Source organism: Planococcus citri, chromosome 1 (genome assembly GCF_950023065.1).
Source record: "Planococcus citri chromosome 1, ihPlaCitr1.1, whole genome shotgun sequence".
NCBI lineage: Eukaryota > Metazoa > Arthropoda > Insecta > Hemiptera > Pseudococcidae > Planococcus > Planococcus citri.
The window spans coordinates 67,073,578-67,097,915 of NC_088677.1; the positions used below are offsets into that span (position 1 = coordinate 67,073,578).

General features: G+C 34.6%; 6 protein-coding genes across 8 annotated transcripts; 5 read left to right on the forward strand and 1 right to left on the reverse strand.

Annotated features, from left to right (window-relative positions):
• Positions 1–79: 79 nt before the first annotated feature.
• On the forward strand, positions 80–1,753 carry LOC135833451 (mediator of RNA polymerase II transcription subunit 28-like). Its single transcript, XM_065347280.1, has 3 exons — positions 80–278; positions 356–538; positions 608–1,753. Exons 1-3 carry the CDS (start codon positions 219–221, stop codon positions 1,208–1,210), a joined length of 846 nt encoding a protein of 281 aa, XP_065203352.1. The 5' UTR covers positions 80–218; the 3' UTR covers positions 1,211–1,753.
• A 93-nt stretch (positions 1,754–1,846) lies between these two features.
• On the forward strand, positions 1,847–2,769 carry ND-13A (NADH dehydrogenase (ubiquinone) 13 kDa A subunit). The gene is made up of 3 exons (XM_065347283.1): positions 1,847–2,296; positions 2,365–2,541; positions 2,617–2,769. The coding sequence occupies exons 1-3, from the start codon at positions 2,147–2,149 to the stop codon at positions 2,686–2,688; spliced, it is 399 nt and encodes a 132-aa protein (XP_065203355.1). The 5' UTR covers positions 1,847–2,146; the 3' UTR covers positions 2,689–2,769.
• Glg1 (golgi glycoprotein 1) lies at positions 2,756–7,960 on the reverse strand. Its single transcript, XM_065347275.1, has 17 exons — positions 7,496–7,960; positions 7,114–7,437; positions 6,788–7,039; positions 6,542–6,722; positions 6,246–6,469; positions 6,050–6,171; positions 5,704–5,968; positions 5,444–5,613; positions 5,242–5,359; positions 4,951–5,169; positions 4,676–4,876; positions 4,413–4,598; positions 4,139–4,339; positions 3,943–4,062; positions 3,621–3,861; positions 3,430–3,539; positions 2,756–3,357 (listed from the first exon to the last, which is right to left on the reverse strand). Exons 1-17 carry the CDS (start codon positions 7,688–7,690, stop codon positions 3,190–3,192), a joined length of 3,297 nt encoding a protein of 1,098 aa, XP_065203347.1. The 5' UTR covers positions 7,691–7,960; the 3' UTR covers positions 2,756–3,189.
• Positions 7,961–8,304: 344 nt separating this feature from the next.
• On the forward strand, positions 8,305–9,775 carry baf (barrier to autointegration factor). Of its 2 annotated transcripts, none has more exons than XM_065347285.1 (3): positions 8,305–8,560; positions 8,682–8,810; positions 9,291–9,775. In XM_065347285.1, exons 2-3 carry the CDS (start codon positions 8,685–8,687, stop codon positions 9,435–9,437), a joined length of 273 nt encoding a protein of 90 aa, XP_065203357.1. In that variant the 5' UTR covers positions 8,305–8,560; positions 8,682–8,684; the 3' UTR covers positions 9,438–9,775. The 2 variants fall into 2 exon arrangements, with proteins under 2 accessions (XP_065203357.1, XP_065203356.1); XM_065347284.1 differs by lacking the exon at positions 9,291–9,775 and adding an exon at positions 8,883–9,233 and having other exon boundaries at positions 8,307–8,560.
• Positions 9,776–12,785: 3,010 nt separating this feature from the next.
• On the forward strand, positions 12,786–18,810 carry LOC135833456 (uncharacterized protein DDB_G0284459-like). 2 transcript variants are annotated; one of them, XM_065347293.1, is made up of 13 exons: positions 12,786–13,078; positions 13,162–13,239; positions 13,343–13,468; positions 14,089–14,181; positions 14,270–14,374; positions 14,722–14,910; positions 15,577–16,632; positions 16,731–16,883; positions 16,962–17,135; positions 17,412–17,480; positions 17,563–17,688; positions 18,354–18,485; positions 18,567–18,810. In XM_065347293.1, exons 1-13 carry the CDS (start codon positions 12,950–12,952, stop codon positions 18,699–18,701), a joined length of 2,565 nt encoding a protein of 854 aa, XP_065203365.1. In that variant the 5' UTR covers positions 12,786–12,949; the 3' UTR covers positions 18,702–18,810. The 2 variants fall into 2 exon arrangements, with proteins under 2 accessions (XP_065203365.1, XP_065203364.1); XM_065347292.1 differs by having other exon boundaries at positions 12,787–13,078; positions 14,086–14,181.
• A 142-nt stretch (positions 18,811–18,952) lies between these two features.
• LOC135833457 (zinc finger protein 37-like) lies at positions 18,953–22,602 on the forward strand. Its single transcript, XM_065347294.1, has 5 exons — positions 18,953–19,909; positions 20,056–20,193; positions 20,279–21,169; positions 21,240–21,614; positions 21,693–22,602. Exons 1-5 carry the CDS (start codon positions 19,790–19,792, stop codon positions 22,461–22,463), a joined length of 2,295 nt encoding a protein of 764 aa, XP_065203366.1. The 5' UTR covers positions 18,953–19,789; the 3' UTR covers positions 22,464–22,602.
• The last annotated feature ends 1,736 nt before the right edge of the window (positions 22,603–24,338 follow it).

Genomic DNA, 24,338 nt, shown 5'->3' on the forward strand with positions numbered 1-24,338 from the left:
TCAATTTTCTTTCATCAGTGTGACCGTTTTTAGCATTTTTTAAAAAATTGATTCATTTTCAAAAAAGTGAAGCGCCTCGATCGAATTTTTGATTACGAAAAGTGATAAGAGATGAAAATTGTTAAAATTTCAGGAAATTGCTAATTTCTTTCTACGCTTGCTTCATAAAGTTAGGTTTGTTATTTTCCAGTAATTTCCAGCTCAGCGTTTGCTTTACAATGGCTACCCCTACAAATGGAACCGGCAATCTAGTCGATGAATTTGAAGAAGCATTTTTGGTAAGAAAATTTCAACCCTCATAACTTGACGCTGATTTGTAGCTTTTTGTTCAATTCGGTTTTTTGATTATTCACAGTCATTGATGCAAGTTTTGGCCAAAGAAGAAGAGAATTTCAACAGTCTGGAACGGGACGAAAATCGTGTCGATATTGACCAAGCTTCATTGAAATTTCTCGATATAGCACGTCAGCTCGAATCATTCTTTCTTCAAAAACGTTTCGTTTTATCAGCATTAAAACCGGAATTAATCATGAAAGAGGTATGTTTCTAGCACACCGAAGCATTCATGACAAATGTAATCTTCATGCAATCTTGATTTTATCCTCAGGAAACGGCCGAATTACGATTAGAACTACAACGAAAAGACGAACTGCTGAAACGTCATTACGAAAAAATCAACGTTTGGCAAAACATGCTCACAGACTTACAAAGCTACGCTAAATCTCAATCTGCCGGCATAGGACACCCCAGTCCCGTACCATCAGGTAGCGGCCAACCGCAAATGAACAACGTACCTCCACCAACAGCACCGGGTCCAATGCAGGGACCTCCAACACCTTCCAATCCAGCTCTCTTAAACGCGATCCAGCAACTCCAACAACAACAGCAACAGCAGCAACAACAACAACAACAGCAGCAGCAACAGCAATTACAAATGCAACAACAGCAGCAACAGCAACAGCACATGCATCAACAACAGCTTCAACAAATGCAGCAGCAAATGTCAGTCGGTATACCGGGAAATGGAGCCGGTCTCGGTGGTAATGTTGGACCTCTGCTGTCTCCCCAACAAGCCATGTTCATGCAGCAACAAAACATAGCCCAAAGAGCTTCTCCTTTTGGTAACCAAGGTACTGGAAATGTGCTCGGACCTTTGGCTTTTTTGGAAAAAACCACAAGTAATATCGGAATGCCTGATGGTCGCAGGTGACGAGGGCGCGGGAGGGGGAGGGGCAGAGGTCGTGGTCGGGGCAGAGGAGAATACGATCCTTGCCCCTAATCCCTCCTTTTCTGCTGTACATATTCGCTTATGAATACAGCAGCGCGCGCTTTTCAATTAGCGAATTTCCAGAAATTATTCCGTGTTCCCTTTCCTTTCCTTTCTGCCTTCCGTTCGATTTTTCATTAGGTTCAAATTTTTTCATATTCGGAAAATCTGAAAGAATGGTCCGTCGGTCGACTGCGGAAGTTTTTATTATACTTAATGGTTTGTACAGAGGATTAATGGTCTTGAAATTTAAGACCGATGTCTAAATAATTGATTATTGTACTATAGGTATCTCTTCTTGTTCAAGAAATATGCGCCGTTGCGCCGGAGTTCGAGATGTTTGTACATATTTCATTCGTATAGCTTAGATGTTTTTATATTATATTATGTATTTTGATGGCCAAGTCATTGTGTTATATTGTGTATACTCTTACTGTATATATGTTATTTTTTCTATTAAAATATATTTATTTCTTAACAATATTATTTCTCGTTTTTGATTATTTTTACAAAAGTCTAAACAAAAATCAATTTTTCTAGTATGAAAAATGGCAACACTGAGAGCAGAAAATTTCCGAATTTCGTATCGTTTTCTTCGAAGTTTTCTTTTAAAATTAAAATTCTCAATATTCTATTTTCTTTCTACTATTCAAACTCAACTCAGGACAGAATCTGGTTGCTTTTAAACCCACAAAGTTTCACAATTCTCTGATTTTTGCGAAGTATTTTCGATTCGAAGTTCAAAATTCAAACTCATTTGATTTCCCCCTTTTCTCCCTCCATCTTTTGTTTACCCTCCTAACCTTCCAAAATACTGATAACTCGACTGAAAATTGATAACTACAAAATAATTTATAAAATTTACGTAAATCTGCCAAAATGTCCGGTAAATTCTTACAAACTGTTGGTGTAAATCTTAAAGATAAGCTGATCCGTCAAATAAGCCTTGACTCTGTCAGATTTCGAGATGTCATATTCCAAAAAGGTCTTTACGAAGGAGCAGAAGATAAGGAAACACACACAGGCCAGGTAAGCATTTCAGACTTCATTCGCTCCTACAGCTTGGGTAATTTCTTTATGATACCACCTTTTTTCAGAAATACGAAAAAGACGATGCGAGAAGGCTTCGTTTCATGAACTCGCCAAAGTACGTGAATCCAAATGTAGCCATAGATTTAATCGCTCAAGTGCCACCGATTGCTTCTAAGGATCGAGTTGTTTGGTGTGATGGTGGAGATGAACATGTCGGACATCCTAAAGTGTATATTAATTTAGTGAGTAATTCTTTCTATATGCGATCATTCTACCGCTTTCGTGACCGAGATTAATTTGATGCGTACGATTTTCAGGATAAACCAGGCAATCACTCCTGCGGTTACTGCGGGCTAAGATTTTATAAAGAAGATCACCACCACGATTGATCGTACTCTTGTAAATATGTATGGTTAGTTTCAATGTAAAATATTTGTTTAAATTAATAAAATATCGTTATTTAAAACGCATTTATTTCGTATAAATCAACACTAAGTAAACGTTTCAACAACTTATCAATATAAACGCAAACATATCACAATTGAATAATTGGAAAAATCGATGAAAGTTACAACTATTAATTTTCATACACGATTACACGTATTTTGTGATGCTTAAGCGAGCAATTAAAATACATAGCATTGGTAAACGTACCAACTTCGACGGTGGTTTCAGACCCTAAATAAAAACATTACAACGCGAAAGGAAGAGTAAAATACAATACATAAAAATTATCACTCGATATCAATATCAAAAAGAAAAACAACACGTCAATATAAATAAATACACAATATGAAAATATTTAAAAACTAGACCTTATAGATATGTCGTTTTGATATAAAATTTCAGACTAGCATTATATTGAGATAGAAAAAAAACTACGGATGGGCTTATTTATTTTTCAGCATGACTGCTCTGCGAGTCACTCGACCACAGAACAAGCCTAACATGAATATCACTCCAATAATACTACATAAGCTAACGACGATATACTTCTTAGAAGGAGATCTGGATACATGATCGATTAGTTCTTGGAAATTTTTCGGCTCTGAATTGATCTGTGTGAATAAACATTTATTAGATGAACTCCAAATGAAACAATTTAGTTTCAAAATTCAAAAAATATTTACCAAAGGCTCTGCGTTCTTGAACATCTCCATTCTTTGAGTTAATTTAAATTTACAGTCCGGCTGTAATGATCTTTTCTCTGATGCGAGTATTGTTTCTAAACACTGGAGAACTACACATATGAAACGAAGAAAATATTAGCGAATAATTGAAATATTTGTGTTCAGAAAACATCCCCCAGGCAAATACTTACCTCTTCCAGCTCCTGGAGGAACATCTATACAATATTTCGTAATATCTAAAGCGCAAGATTGATGAAGAATGGGATCAACGTGGATGTCAGCTTTGGCTTCTTCGATCAAACCAGCCACTTCTAATCGACATGCTCGATCAGTGATTCGACCATCAGTAAAGGCCACTTTCAAACATTCTTCTACTTTACCGGAACTTCCACTTTCCTCCAGTTTTACCTCTTCGCCGCAAATATTATTAATCTGTAATTTAATATCGAATTTCAAGAGTTAGCAACTTCATTTTGAAACATTTCTAATGAAATAATTCACCAATCAAATTACCTCATCAGTACACAGGTTGCGTAATAAAGGATTCAACTTATAATTAAGAGCTGATTCTTTCAGCACAACTGAGAGCTGTTTTTCACACTCTTTTCGTAATTTTCGTTCCCTAAATTTGACCTGCAAAGTGAATAAAGTAAAGTTAATACCCATTTTCAACATTTACGAAGATCCTCGTGAAGTAGAATTAAAATACCTTTAAACATTTTAGAATTTTACCCTCGAATTCAACATCGGGTAAGTGATTTTTCAGGAAAGACATACAGAATTTACCAATATCTTGAGTACAGCCTTTTTGCAGCGCCGGATTCAAGCGGTAATCGGCGCTTTGTTCAACCATTCGTTTTAAAACTAATGATTTGCAGTTGCTGTCAAAGACTGGCTCGTCTTTGAATTTCTAAAATTGGGGAAAAACAATTAGAACAAATGGAAGAATGTACGATCGATTAACACGAATGCTGAAAAATTACTTTCAAACAGACGAGCGCTTGTGACATATCAACGCCTTTACAATACTCTTTGATCATCTGTTTGCACGTCGTCAACAATGTATAATCACTCGAACTATCGGTGAAGTCGTGTTGTTCTAATTTAAACACCATTTTATGGCAAGGAGCACTTAATGAATTTTTACGTTCGACAAGACATTCCAAAACCTGTAAAAATTAACAGTAAAATAAATTTATTTTCCTTCATTGGGAAAAAGCGTCAAATGAATTATGTAAATATGTACCTGGGCTGATTTTGGTTCCACTTTACTGCACAACGTTTTTATATCTTTATCGCAAGAGGATTTTAATTTCGGATCCAAGTCGATAAATTCTCTTTGTTGGAGTAACTGGCCCCTTAATTGATATCTGCACTCTTTGGATAATTTATATTTCTCGTCTTTTAACGTGTCGTTTTGAGTGACTTCGCTGAGACATTCAACGACCTGGAAATGTTCATAAATTATCAAACAATTCATAAAAAAATAAGATGAATCGAGAAAATGGAGAAAGAAATAACCTGAGCTTTTGTATGAGCCTTGGGGCAATATCGAATCACATAAGGTCGACATGCTTCCTTAAATGCGACAGTGAAATGATAATCGTTGATACTAATCAACTGGAAATGTTCGATAGTTGCTCTACATTTATAATCTAGTCGAGTTTGTTCGTCATTTTTATGCTTAATTAAACATCCCATCGCATCGTGTGAGTCTCCTTTGACGTTACGTAATTCTTCCTGTAATATTTAGAGAATTAGATGAAGAAATAAAACATTAAATTTGAAGTTATCAGTCAAGTTTTTGCTTACTTTACAATACACGTCGAGTATTTTTCTACAATGTGTTTTCACAACTGGATTTAAATTAATATCAGAGGCTTCAGCTTCAGTGAAATTACCCACGACCATTTTACATTTCGGTTTCAAACTGAATACAAACGTAATTAAAATATTAGCGAATTCTCGAACTGACTGAAATTAAAAGAGCAGAAAAAGAGACAGGTTTATTAACCTGGTATATTTATCTTGCAAACATAACATCTCTTCTCCAAGTCCGGTCTTTTGGGTACAATATAAAGCCAAATCATCCATACACATTTCTTCAACTTCGGGTATGAGCTCGGCACTGACGGCTCGTTGCCTCATCACTCTTCTGACTTGTTGTTCGCATTCTGGCTTCAGCTTAAAAAATAAATTGAGAAATATGTTAAGGAAATATCCAATTGGCAAGGTTTTAGAATAAGATTGATTACACATTTCAGAGTGTTTTACCTTATTTGTAGATTCGATGGAGTATACGTATCTGTATAAACATGGTAAGACTAACGGGCCTCGTTCTGGATCCATTCTAGAAGGCTCGTCGTTCCAGGTATTTTTAGCATGGCACATTTTAACAGCGTCATTTTTACACGCTTTGAAAAGTTGAGGATCCAATTTGAAATCACGTGCTATGAAATACTGTATTTGCATGAGCGCTGATTCGCAATCATTTTCCATCTTATTCGAGTTGATGTTATCCATCAAACACGAAATAACTCTGAAATAAAATCAATCTCGTGAGCATGCAATATGCATTTTAAAATATTACTGAATAATTCAAAAACGAAGAGATGCTCACTTTCCATCTTCTCCAATTGTGTCTGGGCAAACGTTTCTAACAACCGATTCGCAAGCTTTCCTCAAGATAGGATCGACTCTCCAGTCTTCCCCAGCGTCAGTTATCTTTAGCAAATTTTCTAGCTGTAAAGATATCAGAAGTTATGTAGTTGACTAATACTGCAGAGAAAACATCTACATTAGCCTTAGGTACTCACAGCTCTTTGGCAAGGCATAGAAACGACAGTTTGTTTACGTCGTTTTGGACGCGAATGTTCTAATAAGCAATGGATTGTTTTGCCACCGGATTCCAGTCCGTTACAAAAATTATCAATATCTTCCGAACATTTTCCAACTACTTCGGGAGAAAGTCGGTAATCTTCCATGAGAAACTTCCTATGTCTGACCATCTCCGATCGGCAGTCTGCGCTGATTTTACTACCTACGAATATAAATTCCGAGTTATAAATTTTCTCGGTAATTTAATGAGAAAAAGAAAATTAATTTTAAATACCATTATGAGCTGCGTTCTCTAAACACAGTAATATTTGAGCCAATCTAACTTTACGATGATCAGATGTGCTTCGTTTACATTTATATAATTTGATATCAGCTCGACAAGCTCGAACTAGACCTTTACTGACTTCAGTATCTTTAACGACTAGTTTCTCTCGTTTGAATAATTGTTCTCGACACTGCAACAAAATTACGAAATACAGACTGCACAGATGATAACTTTCAGGATTGTAGTGAAAGATACCTGAGGAGTCATTTTAGGATCGTTGATGGAATCTTGTAAACATTTATACGTCAATTCGGAATTAGCGTTTTCCGAATCCGAACAGAACATCCTTCGATCTTTAGAGCACGAAAACTGCAATACTTTATCCAACTGGATGTCTTCGCCTTGGATTTCAGATATAAATAAGATCTCATCTTTACATTCGCCGTTGATTATGCTATCGATTTGTTTTTGCAAACAGTCCAAAACACCTCCGTCTTCGAAAATGGTCTGAAAAAAAATAGAAATTTGAATACTTCAGCGTTCTCTTCGAAATACTTGCGATAAAGATGGCTCTAACTCACCATAGAATACTCGTTATTAAGCGCCGAGTTGCACTTTAATTTTGAAATATCATTTTCGCATAGTTGAATATAATTCGAAGCAAATTTAAAGCTCGACATAAGCAGGTATTCTATCCGTTGGATAATACTTTGGCAATAGAAATCAGTCTGCTTGTCTTTCTGTTCTAATACGCATGAAATATATTTCTGTTCTGGTTTACATGGTAGCGTTTTAATATCATCGGGGCAATTTTGATTCAATGTACGGCGAAGACCTTCATCTCTGAAGAAATTTCGTGCATGTTCACCTATCACAGCTCGACATTTATCGTTGAAATGCGATGCCTGGAAATATTTCCAATATTAGTTCAGTTCAATCATATTACTCGAAGTAATTACTTACATCGAAACGCTGAACACATTCCAATAAATCTAATTCTGTAGCGCTTGGTTTATTGCCGCATAGTTGAAGCAGACTGCACTGAGATTCATCTCTGAGTAACTTGACACATTCGACCGATACAAACAAAAACGCGATCAGGTGAACAAAGGTACCGACGGAATTCATTTTCAGTTCTACACTGAGATTACATTTCATACTCTTTTGTGAAATTCATATTTTGTAATTTGGATCGGTAAATTTTCATTCAAACAAACACAAATCAAGCGCGGAGTAGATAAAGGGATAAAAAAAATATATTATTGGAGTGAACTGAAGGACCCCTGAAATGAATGATGCAGAAAGTAGATTGAATAAACCAGAATGATTATTGAAACTTGGTTTTATTACTAAAAAACTATTCTTTGATCATGTCCCTTGTGTGTTATCAATAGCAATTCAAAATTATGCAAAAAATTTCTAAAAAACAAAAAAAAATTGATTGCAATTATCTAAACAGTAAAGTGAGCAAAATTCGGCATTATTGTGATTTCAGTGTGACCACCACAAAAATTCAAGTGATTAAAAATAGCTCTTGTGGAAAATTACTTTTCGTACTTGACCACTTTATATTTTTTAATTGAAATATAGAAATTAAAAAACATAATTTTTAATAATGAAAAATTATAGTCAACAATACAAAATCTATCGTCTCACTATTTCTGAAAAAAATGGAAAATACCAAATTCAATTCGATCGACTAAACCGATTTTAATTTTTAAATATTACTTAACTTGACACTGCTGGTCAACAAAGACACCGCGCAAAAAAATGAAAATTTTTTGAAACGGACTTTTAACGAATTTTGTGATTGCGGTTGCACAATTTTCAAAAAATTAATCATTTTCCAATTTTTTCAAGTTACTTCTGTTTGCTTTGCGTTATTTCTTGAGTATTCGTCAAAAATATCGACGTATTCTCCAAAACTCCAACTTACTGTTGCAGCACCGACACCGCAAATCTTCCGAGTGGTATTCGAATTAGTCATTCATATTCATATTGCTGAGCCATCGATTCCGTTGAGGCCAAGTAAGTCATGAAATCTTTACCACATTACATCATCGTACCGACATATCTTTACAAAAATGCGTAATTTGAGTACGATCGCATCAAAACAATCCATTCTAATGATAGTCTTTCTATCATACAGATCATGTCTAACACAAGTCAGAAACACCGTAACTTCGTTTCGGAGCCGATGGGTGAAAAGCCAGTAACCGAATTAGCCGGAATCGGAGATGTCTTAGGAACTCGACTGGAGAAATTAGGATTTGATAAAGTAAGTATTGGGATTGAATGTATAAAGTCTTAATGCAGAATCGTGATGATTCCGATTGTACTCTTGTTACAGGCATATACTGTCTTAGGACAATATCTGATTTTAAAAAAAGATCAAGAATTATTTGAATTGTGGTTAAAATCAAGTGTACAGGCGAATGCCAAACAGTCTGGAGATTGTTACAAATGTCTAACTGACTGGTGTCACGAATTTTTGTAGATTTTTAACGTCTTGAGGATAGATAACTCACGATTCTTATAACTTTTTATGTTTATTTGTAGTGTGATTTAATTTTTTTTTACTATGTGTAACTGAATTCGTGTTAAATGATGTCAAAATTATTTTAATTACCGTTTTTAATGGCTTACATGATACTACTATTTTTTTTCGTACGAAACGAAACGTTGAAATTTCGCTTTATGTGTGTTGTGTAATTATTTGTATTCGACAGTAAGTATTGAAACAAGTCCAATATTGCAGGCTCATACCGTATTAGGACAATTTCTCGTGTTGAAAAAAAACAAAGAATTGTTTCAAATATGGATTAGAGATCAGTGCGGAGCCAATGGAAAACAAGCCGGAGAATGTTATCAGTGTTTAGCTGACTGGTGTAATGAATTTTTATAGCTGCTGTATTTCTAATTCCCCGAAGTGTGTTTGATTCCTAAAGTTTCTCATTTTTTTAATTTTCATTTTATTCGAGTATTTTGTTTTGTGTGACATGGTATTCATATTGTAAGTTGATGTAATGAGTCTTTTTTTTCGTTTTAAATTAGGTGAATAAATTATTGTGATTACGTTGAAGTTACGTCTTGTTCATGTGTATTGAAGTATTACGTGCATGACTTTATTTTACAGACGTTTTTCCTTTGTTACCCTATATTTATTGTATTAACATTGACTAAGATATCGGTAATTATTTTCTAACGTGCACTATATTTTTGAAGTAAATTTATTTTTTATTATTTCTGTGTTTCAATTTACTTACGATCTGATTTGCGAATAATTATGATGAATTTTTACAAGCTTCGTGGTGTTATTGAGGGTCATTGGCCTACTTGAATTCGAGAATGCAATATTTCTTTAAATCTGGGTTATTGCAAGTAAAAATGAATTATGGAATTCACTTTGGTTCTTTTTAATCTCTTGTGAATTCAGAATTTCACGAATCAATTTAGGACTCGTCTCAAGGACATGATATTTGTATACCTATAGCTACCAAGCTAAGCAAAATAGTGTGTCTGGTGTTGTTTTAGTCACCATGTACGTAGGAACACTTGCAGTCGATGAAATCTGCATCAGGTGGGAAAATATGTAAATTGGAAAGGGCCAAATTGTGTCTTCGTCATGATACAAAAAGAACCTTCCCTGAAAGGAATACTGAGGGAAGGAAGAGCGTCGCAGAGGAGAGCAGTTGGATGCGAACACCAAATTTACATAATTCATATTTTTAGAAATTCTGCCCATAACAGAGGGACAAGTTGATATTGAAATTCCATCAAAAATATTGAGAAAAATTACGAAAATAGATTGATTACCCAAGAAAGTACATTTACGACGAGGGGAAAATATTTTCAAACCTTATTTTTAATTTTTATGCCCTGTTGGAGGATTGGGTAGGTATAAAATACTAAATTTTCGAGTTCTAAAAATGAGCCTACGTCAAAAAAAAAATTATCAAAGTCACCTTTGAGCCTTTTTAATTACTCGCATTGGCAAATTTGGGTTCAGAGAATAAATAAATTACAGATAGGTATCGGATCAATCGGATTTTCCATTTAGTACAGGCGCTAGCTTACGTGACGTATGCACTTTGAGGTGCTCGAGGTTTGATGGCTGATTATTGTAGAGGACATTTCCCTTGATTAAAAAAGTGATGTTGTCGCCCCCTCACGTGGTCCACATTTTTGCTAGGGGGCCAAAACCCCCTCGTTTTTCGGTTTTTCGCAATTTTCTCAAAAATGGTTGCATTTAGAGATAAAATACCTCAGAGGAAAAATGTAGAGCATCAAATTTCCTACCAAAAATGTTCTATGCACCTTTTCCGTATGTGTGATAGTTTTTGAGATATGGATGATTGAAGTTACGCCACGAGCGCATACACGTGTACATGTATTAGGTAAGGTTATGCTATATGCGTAGTACACATACAGCAAAGTAGCAATTCGATATCAAACAAATTGCAGTACAAGTTTTATTTTAGTTTTATTTCTTACAAGAAAGCCCACTGTAATCATATTGGGAATTCCTCATAATCCGCCCCCTTCCCCCTAAAGCCACTAGGTACTTTTAAGAATTCAGCTCTTAAAATCAAGTTTTTTGCTTTCAGTGCAAGTATATCTACTTACATAATATACGAGTATGAAAAATTCCTACAAATAACTGTTTACAATTTTTTAATTTTTTTGGTATGTCCCATAGGAAGGCAGTGGTTGGGTCTGGGGAGAGGGGATCTCACGAAGAGTGTTTGAATACGAGTACATGTACCTATGTATGCATATATTTGGTGCACCAAGACCTTTACAAGCATATAAATCTCATAGCTTACGTGCTATGTATTCATGTTTGTACCTGCGTACCTGGTAACCAAAGAGTCCTTTCAGGGGGCTGGTACCTCTCCCCTACAATCTTCTATTTGATTACAAAAATGAAAAAGATCAATACTTTTCTCCTTTAACTTGTAAAAATAGAATTAATGTTGTCCAGAGAGGTTGAGAGGAAAGTTTTAAAATTTGTAGCTCTTTTACAGAAATCTTGGAAGAAGTTTCGTACAAAAAACTTTCACGCCAACAGATCAAAATGCAATGTTGTTACAGCATTGATTTTTTGCATTTTCGAAATAGAACAGAAGAACTTTTCATTTTCTTTTCAACACATCTCACAAATCTCTATAATTCGTTGAAATATATTTCTCTAGCTATAGAATTCATTAAAAATGAATGAACCGGATTTTAAGAGGTTTTTTATTGTAAAAATTTCAAAGGAAAGAAAATTAAAAATCGAGAATTTTGGAATAAAATTGCAAATGGTGGGAGGGGGTGATAAAGGTACCAGCCCCCTGAGAGGACTCTTTGGTCACCAGGTACAAACATGAGTACATAGAACGTAAGCTATGAGATTTATATGCTTGTAAAGGTCTTGGTGCACCAAATATATGCATACATAGGTACATGTACTCGTATTCAAACACTCTTCGTGAGATCCCCTCTCCCCAGACCCAACCACTGCCTTCCTATGGGACATACCAAAAAAATTAAAAAATTGTAAACAGTTATTTGTAGGAATTTTTCATACTCGTATATTATGTAAGTAGATATACTTGCACTGAAAGCAAAAAACTTGATTTTAAGAGCTGAATTCTTAAAAGTACCTAGTGGCTTTAGGGGGAAGGGGGCGGATTATGAGGAATTCCCAATATGATTACAGTGGGCTTTCTTGTAAGAAATAAAACTAAAATAAAACTTGTACTGCAATTTGTTTGATATCGAATTGCTACTTTGCTGTATGTGTACTACGCATATAGCATAACCTTACCTAATACATGTACACGTGTATGCGCTCGTGGCGTAACTTCAATCATCCATATCTCAAAAACTGTCACACATACGGAAAAGTTGCATAGAACATTTTTGGTAGGAAATTTGATGCTCTACATTTTTCCTCTGAGGTATTTTATCTCTAAATGCAACCATTTTTGAGAAAATTGCGAAAAACCGAAAAACGAGGGGGTTTTGGCCCCCTAGCAAAAATGTGGACCACGTGAGGGGGCGACAACATCACTTTTTTAATCAAGGGAAATGTCCTCTACAATAATCAGCCATCAAACCTCGAGCACCTCAAAGTGCATACGTCACGTAAGCTAGCGCCTCGTCTAATTCGCTTATGGCTTTTTTTATCGTCTCAAGGACACCATCTCCCATATGAGTCATGAGTTGTTGGAATAAATTGAATAGAAACTCGTCGCGATTATGAGATCTGCGCAGCACAAACATTGCTCGTATGTTTTGCGTTTTAATTCACTTCATTTGCTGAATAATACTGATACCGGCTATCGCAGTAGTTTCGAATAATAACTCGGATTACGTGTATATTTTTCGATTTAAAAAAAATAATTTCTGTTTAATTTACAAAAAAAAAAAATGACGCTATCGAAACCTCAAGTGAAATGTGAAGATGACTCTGGATTTCAAGAAGAGACTGTTTCTAACTCCAGCGATTTTGAAAAATCCGGCAACGGAGACAAGCAGGATGAAAAACCTACTACCAGGGTAATGTATTAAAATCTTGAACTTTAGACCTACCCATCGGTGAGTACTTATCATAAAAAATAATCGTTTTGTTTTAAAAACAGATCAAGCTTGGAAGAGGCAAACAGAGTATTGTACTTGAATTCGAAGACGATGCTGGACGAAATTTTGAAGCAACAGTTGTGAGTATTTCTTGATACCTACAGTCCTAAAATACCTACATATAGATCACTGATGAAAAAAAATGATTATCCTAATTGATTTCTAAATGAAAATTTCCAACAGGACATATCTGATATTTGCATCAAGTTCAAAGGATTTGTTCAGCAGTTCGATGGAAAAAATTCTCATGGAAAAAAAGTCGACGTTGATACTTCTTCGCAAGATTCAAAACATTCTGATGAAACGACGGTAATTACGTATATTAACTGTTTACGTACAGTGGTTTCAAAAAGTTTTGCCACGCTTCTCAATAAATCGCTTCATTTTTTAAGTTGACGAAACTGGCTCAAATTTTGAGATGAATAAAAGAAAATCTGAAACTAGAATATTACAGAAAATTGAATTTTTAGCAATAAAGGTCATTTTTAAGAAAAATAGGTACCTACCTAATAATAAAAAAATCGACGTCCAATGTAATTTAATTTTTTTAAAATAATAATTTATTAAATCTTTTAAATTAATTTTTTGGATTTTAATGTTTCATTAATTTTTAATTCAATATTATTATAATTTTTTTACGATTTTAAACATATTTTGCTTATCTCTGATGAAGTGGGTAGTATTCTAAAAAATTCATTAATAATGGCCAGAGTAAAAATTGCTTATTTCTTTCAATTTTGAAGATGTATATTATTTGTATACCCTAAATAGGCAACTTTTATTTTAGATCTCCCAAGATGTTGAATTGGAATATTCTCAATACTTATTTACTTGGAATTTGAAATTGTTTGTCTGAAAAGCTTTCAAGCTGTCGATACATAGAATTATTATTTTTAATTTATTGATCTATATTTTTTTCTATGCAGCAGGCTACTGATAAAAGTAAAGGCAGTTCTGAAGTTGATCGATTTTCCGATACTAAGCCATTAACCATACCTCCATCAAGGGTGGAAGAATTGAAAGTGAGTTGTATTTGAAAGCGCCATCGTATGCATTATTTACATTGCGTACTTTCAGAATTTAGACTGGTTATTCTTGGATTTTTTTCAGCGAGTGCTAACATTTCCTCAAGTATTGAAATCACCCTTGAAAGATACGAATAAAATTCCAGAAAAACATACAGAAACAATAAAAAATTGCGTGGATAAATTGAAGGTACGTCCCTGTTGTTATTTTATTTGAGGTTATTACATAGGTAGATTATTCTTTAGTGACATACCTACTTATTTTTAAATGCGTTATTAGGTACCTCCGCCTACCTATCTAGGTGAACATCTGAAAATCACAACTCCCCCCTCTCTCTAGAGCTCCCAACAACAATTTTAGAACAAAAGTGACTCTGGATATTTGAATTTATTGACACCAGGAACAAATTTATTAATGTGCTGAAAAATTTTCAAATTTTTGATTTTCTCAAAACGTTCTTTCATCTCAGAAACCATTCACTTCAAAAAGCATTTGGAAAATGATGAGTATACCTATCTAATTTCGAATATTCACAGGTAAATTTCCAGTATTCAAAGGTAAATAACAGTGAAGATGAAAAAGAGAATAAAGTTTATGACACTTCCCTTGCAAAATCAATGGCATCGAACAAAAATCCAGACGACACGAAATTAGATTTCGCAGCTGTAAATAAGAAACTGAATGAAGAAGAAGAATGGCTAGTAAAAAGCTCAAAACAATTAAAGGTAGGTTTCACTTAAAAGATAAATTTTGTGCCAACGGGCGACATACAGTGGTTGAAGAACGTTTGTGTGAATTCATTTCTTTTTTTTTGTGGAACTAAAGCTATTCAGAGTGAAAAATGTTTGAAATTCTGGAATAATGACAAGAAAACTTTTTGAACTGGTACTCTCTGATTTGATTGAGACCAAGCTAGATAGAAAAAGCATGTCCTAAAACCCCTGTAACCAAAATTTCATATCATAAAGTTCATTTTTCGATTTTTAGTAAATTTTTGAGAATTAAAAAAAAAGTGTTCTAAGAACGATTTTTAAACTTTTGAATGATACCCATTTTAAAAGAAAAAAATATCTTTTCGAATATTTTTGCCTCTTCAATTTCAAAGTTGAACAAAAATTCATAATGACAAAATTTGTTTATTTTCTAAAGAACTATCCATCCCCATGGTCAAAAATACGTTTTTCTTGATTTTTTTTCAAAGCTAGGTTACCCCTTAATTTCAGAGATAGGCAACTTATCTATCTAACGTTTTTTCCCAAGTCCTATAGATATCCAAATCTGAAGTTTCAAATTGAAAAATTCACTTACATTACTTTGATAAAACGAAAAATAAAAATGTAACTAGGTACATATAAATTATAATTACTTACCTAGTTATTGCAATTTTACAGGATTTGTCCAATCTCATCGGCAATTCAAAAAATAAAAAGGAAGATCTCATCAATAGTGATAAATCGTCGAAAAATCATTCGTCTCCTAAAATCGAAGTTGAAAAAGCCAGCAACGATCCTACCTTAAACGTACTAAAACAAGCACCAAAGTGTTCTATTGATCCAATCCCATCATGGGAAGAATTTTCAAAAGAATTGTCCCATAATCAGAAATTATTCACGTTAGGAAAATCCAAAAAAATCCAAACCGTGAATAAAAAGTCTTCGGTAACACCTTTCAATTCAACATTTGAAATACCTAAGGAAAATTCTACATCACCATTCAACTCAAAATGCCCAAATGAAAAAATACTCCCTCGTTCTTCATCATCAGTTGCCTCTCGTACGATGTCTTTGCCCAAATATGAGAAACCTATTAGTGCTCTACCAGCTGCTGCGAAATCCACAGGTGAAAAAGTGGTTCCTTCGGCTATATCAGCTGATTTTGATAGAAACGAAAACTCTCTCAAATCCATAACAAAACCTACTCAAGAAAAGTCAATTGGGCAAGATGCACGGATTACTTCCGATGAGTGTCAGAATCTCACTGACTCTGCTGAAAAACTTGTGAAAGAAAAAGATGAGGTGAAATGTACTGACTTCTCTACGAAATCCATTGAAAATGAAGCTGCTTCTATAATCGACTCTGTTGCAAAGCCTACCAGTGAACAAGAACCGATCACTAATCCTGGTGGTTTAGATAAAGACATCGAAACAGTTTCAAAGCATGAGACCATATCATTAGCTCAAAAGTCGACTGTTCGAAGCATTTCTGATCTATCTCAAAAAGACTCGACCTCAAAATTGAAAAGTGAGATAGCGACTCAAAAATTAGATCTTGTCAATGAGACGTCCAATGTAAAAGAGACAAAAGTCTCATCTTCTGACTATTCCACTTCAAGTCCTCCGGACAGTAAATTATCGATTCCACTGGAGGCAAAGATTTCTTGTAGAACAATAAAAGTAGAATCCGAGGTGAAATGTGTGAATGAGAAGCTTCAAGGACGATCGTCTCAAGTGAGTCTCAGCATTTTAGAAAACCTCAAAACGTAAGGTTAATCTACTTACTCTGAACTTAGGCACTTACATCCATAAATTTTAAAATTTTTCTGCAGTTGGTTGAAAATCTGAGATCAGAACGGGCCTCTTCTGCTGAAATTTCTATAGAACAAAAACCAGTTGTTCGAGAAGTCCAATCTAGTCAAAAGAGCACGCATGATGGGTCTTCTGAACTTCGTAATTTGAGCCATGATCAGTCATCTTCCAAGGTATGAAATTTTTTAAATCAACGTTGAAATTTATACAGAACCAGATTTACTATATCTACGTAAATAAAAATATTTCAGGTAACAAATGAAACAGCAAAACGAGTCACCCTTGATGCCACTCCAAAGCCTATTGAACAAAAACCAATTGCATCTGTCAAAGGATGTCCAAGAAGAAATGTGACAAATGAACGATCATCAGAACCATCTCCACAACCACCTCTACAACCACCTTCACAACCATCTCGACCTAATGTATGTTACCTATTGAGTACCTAACATACCTAATTACCAACCTATTTAGTTTGAGAAAACGCTATTCTTATGGGGAAGAAAAATCAGAAAATTGAATTGAAAGGGGAAAAACTAATTCGAATTACGAATACGAATCGTTGAAATTTTTGAATCGTGAATCGCGAATCATTACTTCAATTTAGCGATTCGAATCATGAAATCCTACAAGAATCGCTTTAAAAATCGCACCTCTCCTGCTTTACCTACATCTTTAAATTGCACTGCTTTATTTTGCAGGTGACTGCAAGTTCAACTTCCAATGATGATCACTCTTCTGTTCGTCGTAGAACTGATTATGAGTCTGATGTAAGAGATATCTATGATGATTTTTCAGGAATAGTCTTGGAATAGTTGAGTAATTTTTTTTTAATTCATTACTTTTTTGTAGCTGTATGGAGGTGGACTCTTTGAATCTCTATTGAGAGACCTACAATTTTCATCACCCGTCAGCAGATTATCCAGCTTAGCAAGAACCGACATATTTGAGGAAAACTACAGAGAACCTGTTCTTAATGTGAGTTGGATATATCAAACTTTCAAGATATACTTACACTGGCATCTTAATTCCTACATTAGAGCAGATCGAAAAAAAAAAAAAATACATAAAAGAATTTTGAACAAATTCAGTGGACAACTTCATTTTGATTTCAGTCACTCAGAAATTTTTCAGAAGTGAAAGTGTCCTTGAAAGGGAGATATATGAGTTCTCAAAAAAAGAGCAATCTTTCCAAAAAAAAATCAGATTTTTCTGAGATTCTGCGTCAACCTAGGCCAATGCCATCAAAATTCAAGACCACTTTCAGAGCCTAATGAGTGGCTGAAAATTTGCCAATCACTTATTTTTGGATAAATTCGTCTTTTGAGCATCCCAAAAAATGTTTCCTCGGTTTTAGAAATGATGTAGGTACCTATGTCGATGTTTTTGAACGAAAAAACCACGTTTTTTTTCTCGAAAATGTCTCCTCTTTGAAGACTCATATCTCCCCTCCAGAAGCACCTGACGAGCTACAAAATTTTCAGAGTGACTTTCAACTCAAAATGAAGGGCTCCACTGAATTTAGTAAACATTTTCCAAGATTCTTTTTTTTTCACGATCCATCCTAACTAACATATGTACATCTACATACCTACCTACCTAGACCTACAACGTAACGATAATAATTAATTTTGCTCGAACAGATTTCCGGTATCGGTAGAACTAAAAAATTTAACGCATTTATGCAATGCCCAGGAGGCAAAAGGCCTGTAACAGATTTACCGGGAGTTGGTGATAAAGGTGGACAACGTTTGAGAGCTCTAGGTTTTGAAACAGTAAGTCTTCAAGTTGCATGCGAATAAAGTGACCAGATCATTGGCGCCATTTTTTGTTTTTGTTTTTGTTTTTTTTTTTAGGCTGGAAAACTACATCAACAATACCTGAGGTTTGGTAGAGACAAATCGGTTTTTCAAAGTTGGCTGTGGACTGCCGCAGGTTTGAATCGAAGATGGTCTTCGCAGTGTTTCGATGCACTTGAATTGATGGATTGATGGGCGACGTAAAAATATATTGGTTACCTATTATTGATTTTTATAATTACCCAAGTGATATGTTGATACTCAGCTCAAAATAAAAAGTTTATACTTACTTTTATCCTAACCTTTCGAAATTTTATTGTTTCAATCAAAATAAAGTCCGTATGTATAGGTATGTACTTCGTTAAAGATAAAGATTCAAGAAAAGTAGGTAGGTACATTTAACATTTTAATCTATGCCGCTAGTAAAGAAAGTACCTACCGGGTGCCCAGAAATATCGAGCACCCCTAAGAAAGTTTTTCATTAAAAATATAGGTTGGCAACGTGAAATAGATGCATATGGTTGGTGGAATGTTATCTCTCCAGTCCAACAACCAATCATGTACTATCATTATTATCATTCAGTCATTCACCGTGAACAACCAACTACCAAGTATTTTAGTAGAAAACTTTCTCAGGGGTGCTCGATATTTCTGGGCACCCTGTATGGTGATTCAGTCCTTGACTTCGATTCTGAATTTCTGAATTCTGATTTTCAATTTTCATATCTCATTGGTTCGAATTCCTTGTTTTTTCATTTACAAAAAAACAACTAAAACAAGTACCGAACTTACCAAAGATTTTTCATTTTTCTTTCTCATTGATCTTTTTGAAAAGAAAGCAATAAGGGAAAAAATCACCAAATGTTATCAAAATTGAGCAGAAATTTGTTAAAACTTAAAATTGCGTCAAGTTGATAAAATTTTATTAAAGTACCTAACTATGTATGTATTACTTTTAAAATTCAACTAAGCAAAAAGCTGGTAAAAAACATCGTCACAACTTGTTAAAATTAATTATTAAAATAGAATTATAAAACACTTCTCAAAAGTTCAAAACCTTGCAAAAATCGTCTTAGTCGTCAAAATGGTAACACTGACTCGAAAACCTCGTGTTCGACATGTGTTTGACTGTTTGAATGATAAGACATAAGAGTAAGAGTATTGATTAAAAAAATAGATTTTAATTTAAACAACAATGAAGTGATCGAAAATTTTTGAATTATTACGATTAAAAAAATACTTCAGTACCTTTTCAGTGAAAGTTACATCAATTTTTCAAAATGCACAACAAACATTGTCGTTTATGTGGCAATCAGAACAACGAAATGTTTGATGTTTTCAGCGAAACCGGTTCAAATAAACAGCTCGAATCGAAAATTAAAGAAATCGTTCGTTTGAATGTAAGTATTTCATAATCAGATACCCATCTTCTTAACACCAAAGTAACCATCATACTAAATTATAGCAACATTTAAATCAAAACAGACCATTCCTACGATGTGTTTTAAAAATTTCTCCAAAAATTATTTAGTACTTCTCTTCACAGATTTTGCCGGATGATTCTTTACCGAAAACTGTGTGTGTTTCGTGCACTAACCATTTAGAAAACGCTTCACATTTTATAGATCAATGTCACCAAACTCAAACTTATCTAAGTCAATTGTACGAAGAAATCATATTGCCGGTAAGTATCGAATTTTTCTGAAAAAAAAATCATTTTCATATTCAGTAAGTTACTGTAATTTATGAACTAAACATTTTTTTTGTAGACTTCAACCCAAAATTCTTTTCGAGCGCCGAATCATGCGGAGAAAATTAGGGTTGTATTGAATGATCGAGCTGATATCGAGATAAATATCACCAAATTGAGATCTATCCTAAGTTGCAAATTAGAACCTGATCAAACTGATTTAGATAACGATTCTATTGAAAACAACTCAAGTCAGATAATTTCAGCGCAACCTTATGATAACGATACTCACCAGAATACTACCGAAGTACCGGAAAATTCAAACGCTGTTAAAGACGATACCAATTCAAACCCATCAACTTCAAACAGCGAACCTGTTGGCAATACATCGGATAAAAAAAATGCAATCCCAGTTGAAAAAATTAGCGATGGAAATTTGGATCATGTTCCATCCAACGATACGTGTTCTTCCACCAATGATTCTCAAGAGACTATTCCTCTCGCAAACACACAAAATACAACGAGTAATCGTAGCAGGTTGAAAAGAAAATGCACCATGCGAACGACACCGATTAATGACCACCTTGATTCTAGTGATGAAGAAAACCGTGAACCGGACGCAAATAGTGATTATGGCGATGATTTGAACGATACTACTAATGGAAAAAAACCCAAACTTCAAACTAAACTTCGTTCATTTTTATGCAAACTATGCACATCTTCGTTCAAAGATAAAAAAAACCTCGATGAGCATTTGAAGACAGCTCATGCACGTAAGACATTCAAATGTCCAATTTGCAGTCACATAGCTAAAAACCAAAAGGGAATAACGCAACACATAAAGAGAGCCCACAATAAACCATTTGCTTGTGCGATATGCGGCTACAGAATTGGAGAAAAAATACTAATTCGGCAACACATCGAGAGCCAGCATACTCCAGCATCATGGACATTGAAAAAAAATGCCGAAGTGAGCAAAATAAAACACTATTCGACACTAATCAAATGCATTTTCTAATAACCTCCTTTTTTTTTTACAGGAAAACAATAATAAAGATTTCTTTTGCGCTACTTGCAACAAAACATTTTCCCATGAGTTGACTTACCAGGAGCATTTAAACATTCATTCTGGAAAACACCCATTTTTATGCAAACTGCGCACAGCTTCGTTCAGAGGTAGACTTGCACTCAATCAGCATTTACGAACAGTTCACTCCGATGAGCAATCCAAACGCCCAACTTGCGATTATGTAGCCAAACACAAAGGCAAACTAACTGAACACATGAAGTGTGTCCACGATAAACCATTTACATGTGCTATATGTGGCTACAAATCCGTAGAAAAATTACGCATTCGACAACACATTACGAATCAACATACTCCAGCGTCGTGGACATTGAAAAAAAATACCAAAGTAAGCAAATCAAAGCACAACTTGACAATAATCAACTTATTCATTTCCTAATAACCTTCACTTTTCCACTTTTTACAGAAAAACGATAAACGTTTCTTTTGCGCAATTTGCAAGGAAACATTTTCCCAAGAGTTGATTTATCAAGAGCATTTAAACGTTCATTCTGGGAAACGCCCGTTTTCATGCAAACTATGCACGGCTTCATTCAGAGATAGACTTGCACTCAATAAGCATTTACGAACAATTCACTCAGATGAGCGATTCAAATGCCCAACTTGTGATTATGTTGCCAAATACAAAGGAAAACTAACTGCCCACATAATGGCTGTCCACGATAAACCATTTACATGTGACACATGCGGCCACAGAACGGGCGAAAAGGATAAACTTCAACATCACATTGCCAGTAAACATTCTTCGACCATGTCTTTTGTTTGTGAAGTCTGCGGTAAAGCGTTCGGAACCAACCGTTCTCTGAAAATTCACATGAGAAATATTCATTTCCCGGAGCCGAGGGTTTGTCAAATCTGTGGTACTGTTTGTCCTTCATATTCGAAATACAACACGCATATATTCAAATGTGGCAAAGAGAAACAAAAATACGAATGTGAGAAGTGTGGACAAAAGTATGCAAAGAAGTGTTCCCTCCAAGATCACATGAATAAGCATTTGAATCGGAAGCCTTACAAATGTAAAGTTTGTGGTAAGGCATTCTACATGAAAATTCGATTGAACACTCACGAATATGTTCATCGTGGAGCAAATTTCCAATGTGAAATTTGTGATCGGTCTTTTAAGAGAAAAGATAATATGAAAAGTCATATGAAGAGACAGCATTCGACGAAATAAAACTATGAGGTGTGATGATACGATCGTGACTGAAGTTTAAATTTTTTTTAGTGATAGATATTTTCGTGTGTGAATTTCTGTGGGTATGTTTATTTTCTATATATTCGTTTACTTAAAAAATATAATAATTAATAATTTTTTTTTGAGTGAAATTTGTGCATTTGTGGTATCATTTGATGAATCGCGTTCAAAATAAAGTGAGTGTGAATTCATTCTTTCTTGGAGCTAAATCGAATTGAAAAATGTTTGAAGTTCTGGTCTCTGGGATACTGACGAGAAAACTTTTTGAAATGGTACTCTCTGATTTGAATGAGACTACGTTAGATAGAATAAGCATTTCCTAAAACCCTTGTAACCAAAATTTCGGTCCTAAAGTTCATTTTTAAAAAAACGGTTCCAAAAGCGATTTCTAACTTTTTAATAATATTTTAAAAGAAAACAAAATTTTGAAATTTCTTTTAAAATATTTTTAGCGCCTTCAATTTTAAAGTTGGATAAAAATTCTTAATGACAAAATTTGTTTATTTTCTAAAGCACTAACAAGGGAGGTGCCCCAGGTGACATGCACCGATTTCAATGATTCTTGCACCATTAGATAGAGGATATCGAACATAGTCTACCACAAAATTTTCAGCTGCTGAAGTTGATATTTCGATTTTTCAGAGCGATTTTTCGATTTTCACATAGCAATTTTGAAAATTTGAGCCAAAATAGTCGGCGCAGGTCGCATACCAAAACTTCTCATATTATTTTGGCATTTTAATACACATGGTGAGACTAGCCCACAGTGAAATTTTCAGCTGCTGAAGGTGATATTTCAGTGGTCTAGGGCAATTTTTTGATTTTCACATGGCAATTTTGAAAAATGGTCCAAAAATAGTCGGCGGAGGTCGCATACCGAAACCTCTCATATTATTTTGGCATTTCAATACGTATGATGAGACTAGCCCACGGTGAAATTTTCAGCTGCTGAAGTTGATATTTCAGGCTTCCAGAGTAATTTTTTGATTTTCTCATAGAAATTTTGAAAAATGGGCTAAAAATAGTCGGCGGAGGTCGCATACCAAAACCTTCCATATTATTTGGGCATTTTAATACATATGATGAGACTAGCCCATAGTGAAATTTTTAGCTGCAGAAGTTGATATTTCAGCATTCCAGGGCGATTTTTCGATTTTTTCAAAATTGCAATGTGAAAATCGAAAAATCGTGATATTCACTTCAGGCAGCTGAAAATTTAGGGATAGACTATGTTTGAGGTCCTCTATACAATGGTGCAAGAATCATTAAAATCGGTGCATGTCACCTGGGGCACCTCCCTTGTAAGTGCCCATTCCCATGGTCAAAAATACGTTTTTCTCAATTTTTTTTTCAAAGCTAGGTTGCCCCTTAATTTTAGAGATAGGCAAATTATCCATCTAACATTTTTTTTTCAAGTCTTATACCCGGTTATATTATAACCAAATCTGAATGCTTTGGCATCCACTCACCAGACACCCCCCCCCCCCCGCACACCCTAGATTTGTTTGTTCTTTGTTTTTTATCAAACAATTCACTTATACCTTAGCTTGATAAAACCTGGCAATTTTGCGAGATTTGTCCAATCTCAACGTCAATTCAAAAAATGAAAAAGATCTCATCCATTGTGATAAATCGTCGAAAAATCGTTTCATCTCCTAAAATCGGATGTGAAAAAGCAAGCAATGACTCTATCTCAAACGTACTAATAAAACAAGCACCGAAGTGTTCCATTGATCCAATCCCATCATGGGAAGAATTTTCAAAAGAATTGTCCCATAATCAGAAATTATTCACGTTAGGAAATTCAAAAAAAAAGTCTTCTTGAACCAAATTTTAACTTCGTAACTCAATTAG

Coding starts and splice junctions, on each gene's coding strand:
- LOC135833451 (XM_065347280.1), top strand. CDS start 219: ATGGCTACCCCTACAAATGGAACCGGCAATCTAGTCGATGAATTTGAA. Junction 279..355: donor AATTTGAAGAAGCATTTTTG/GTAAGAAAATTT, acceptor GATTATTCACAG/TCATTGATGCAAGTTTTGGC. Junction 539..607: donor CGGAATTAATCATGAAAGAG/GTATGTTTCTAG, acceptor TTTTATCCTCAG/GAAACGGCCGAATTACGATT.
- ND-13A (XM_065347283.1), top strand. CDS start 2,147: ATGTCCGGTAAATTCTTACAAACTGTTGGTGTAAATCTTAAAGATAAG. Junction 2,297..2,364: donor AGGAAACACACACAGGCCAG/GTAAGCATTTCA, acceptor ACCTTTTTTCAG/AAATACGAAAAAGACGATGC. Junction 2,542..2,616: donor CTAAAGTGTATATTAATTTA/GTGAGTAATTCT, acceptor TACGATTTTCAG/GATAAACCAGGCAATCACTC.
- Glg1 (XM_065347275.1), bottom strand. CDS start 7,690: ATGAAATGTAATCTCAGTGTAGAACTGAAAATGAATTCCGTCGGTACC. Junction 3,862..3,942: donor GCAACCTGTGTACTGATGAG/GTAATTTGATTG, acceptor ATTAAATTACAG/ATTAATAATATTTGCGGCGA. Junction 3,358..3,429: donor TCAAGAACGCAGAGCCTTTG/GTAAATATTTTT, acceptor TTATTCACACAG/ATCAATTCAGAGCCGAAAAA.
- baf (XM_065347285.1), top strand. CDS start 8,685: ATGTCTAACACAAGTCAGAAACACCGTAACTTCGTTTCGGAGCCGATG. Junction 8,811..9,290: donor AGAAATTAGGATTTGATAAA/GTAAGTATTGGG, acceptor CCAATATTGCAG/GCTCATACCGTATTAGGACA.
- LOC135833456 (XM_065347292.1), top strand. CDS start 12,950: ATGACGCTATCGAAACCTCAAGTGAAATGTGAAGATGACTCTGGATTT. Junction 17,481..17,562: donor GAACTGATTATGAGTCTGAT/GTAAGAGATATC, acceptor ACTTTTTTGTAG/CTGTATGGAGGTGGACTCTT. Junction 17,689..18,353: donor ACAGAGAACCTGTTCTTAAT/GTGAGTTGGATA, acceptor TTGCTCGAACAG/ATTTCCGGTATCGGTAGAAC.
- LOC135833457 (XM_065347294.1), top strand. CDS start 19,790: ATGCACAACAAACATTGTCGTTTATGTGGCAATCAGAACAACGAAATG. Junction 19,910..20,055: donor AAGAAATCGTTCGTTTGAAT/GTAAGTATTTCA, acceptor TTCTCTTCACAG/ATTTTGCCGGATGATTCTTT. Junction 21,170..21,239: donor CATTGAAAAAAAATGCCGAA/GTGAGCAAAATA, acceptor TTTTTTTTACAG/GAAAACAATAATAAAGATTT.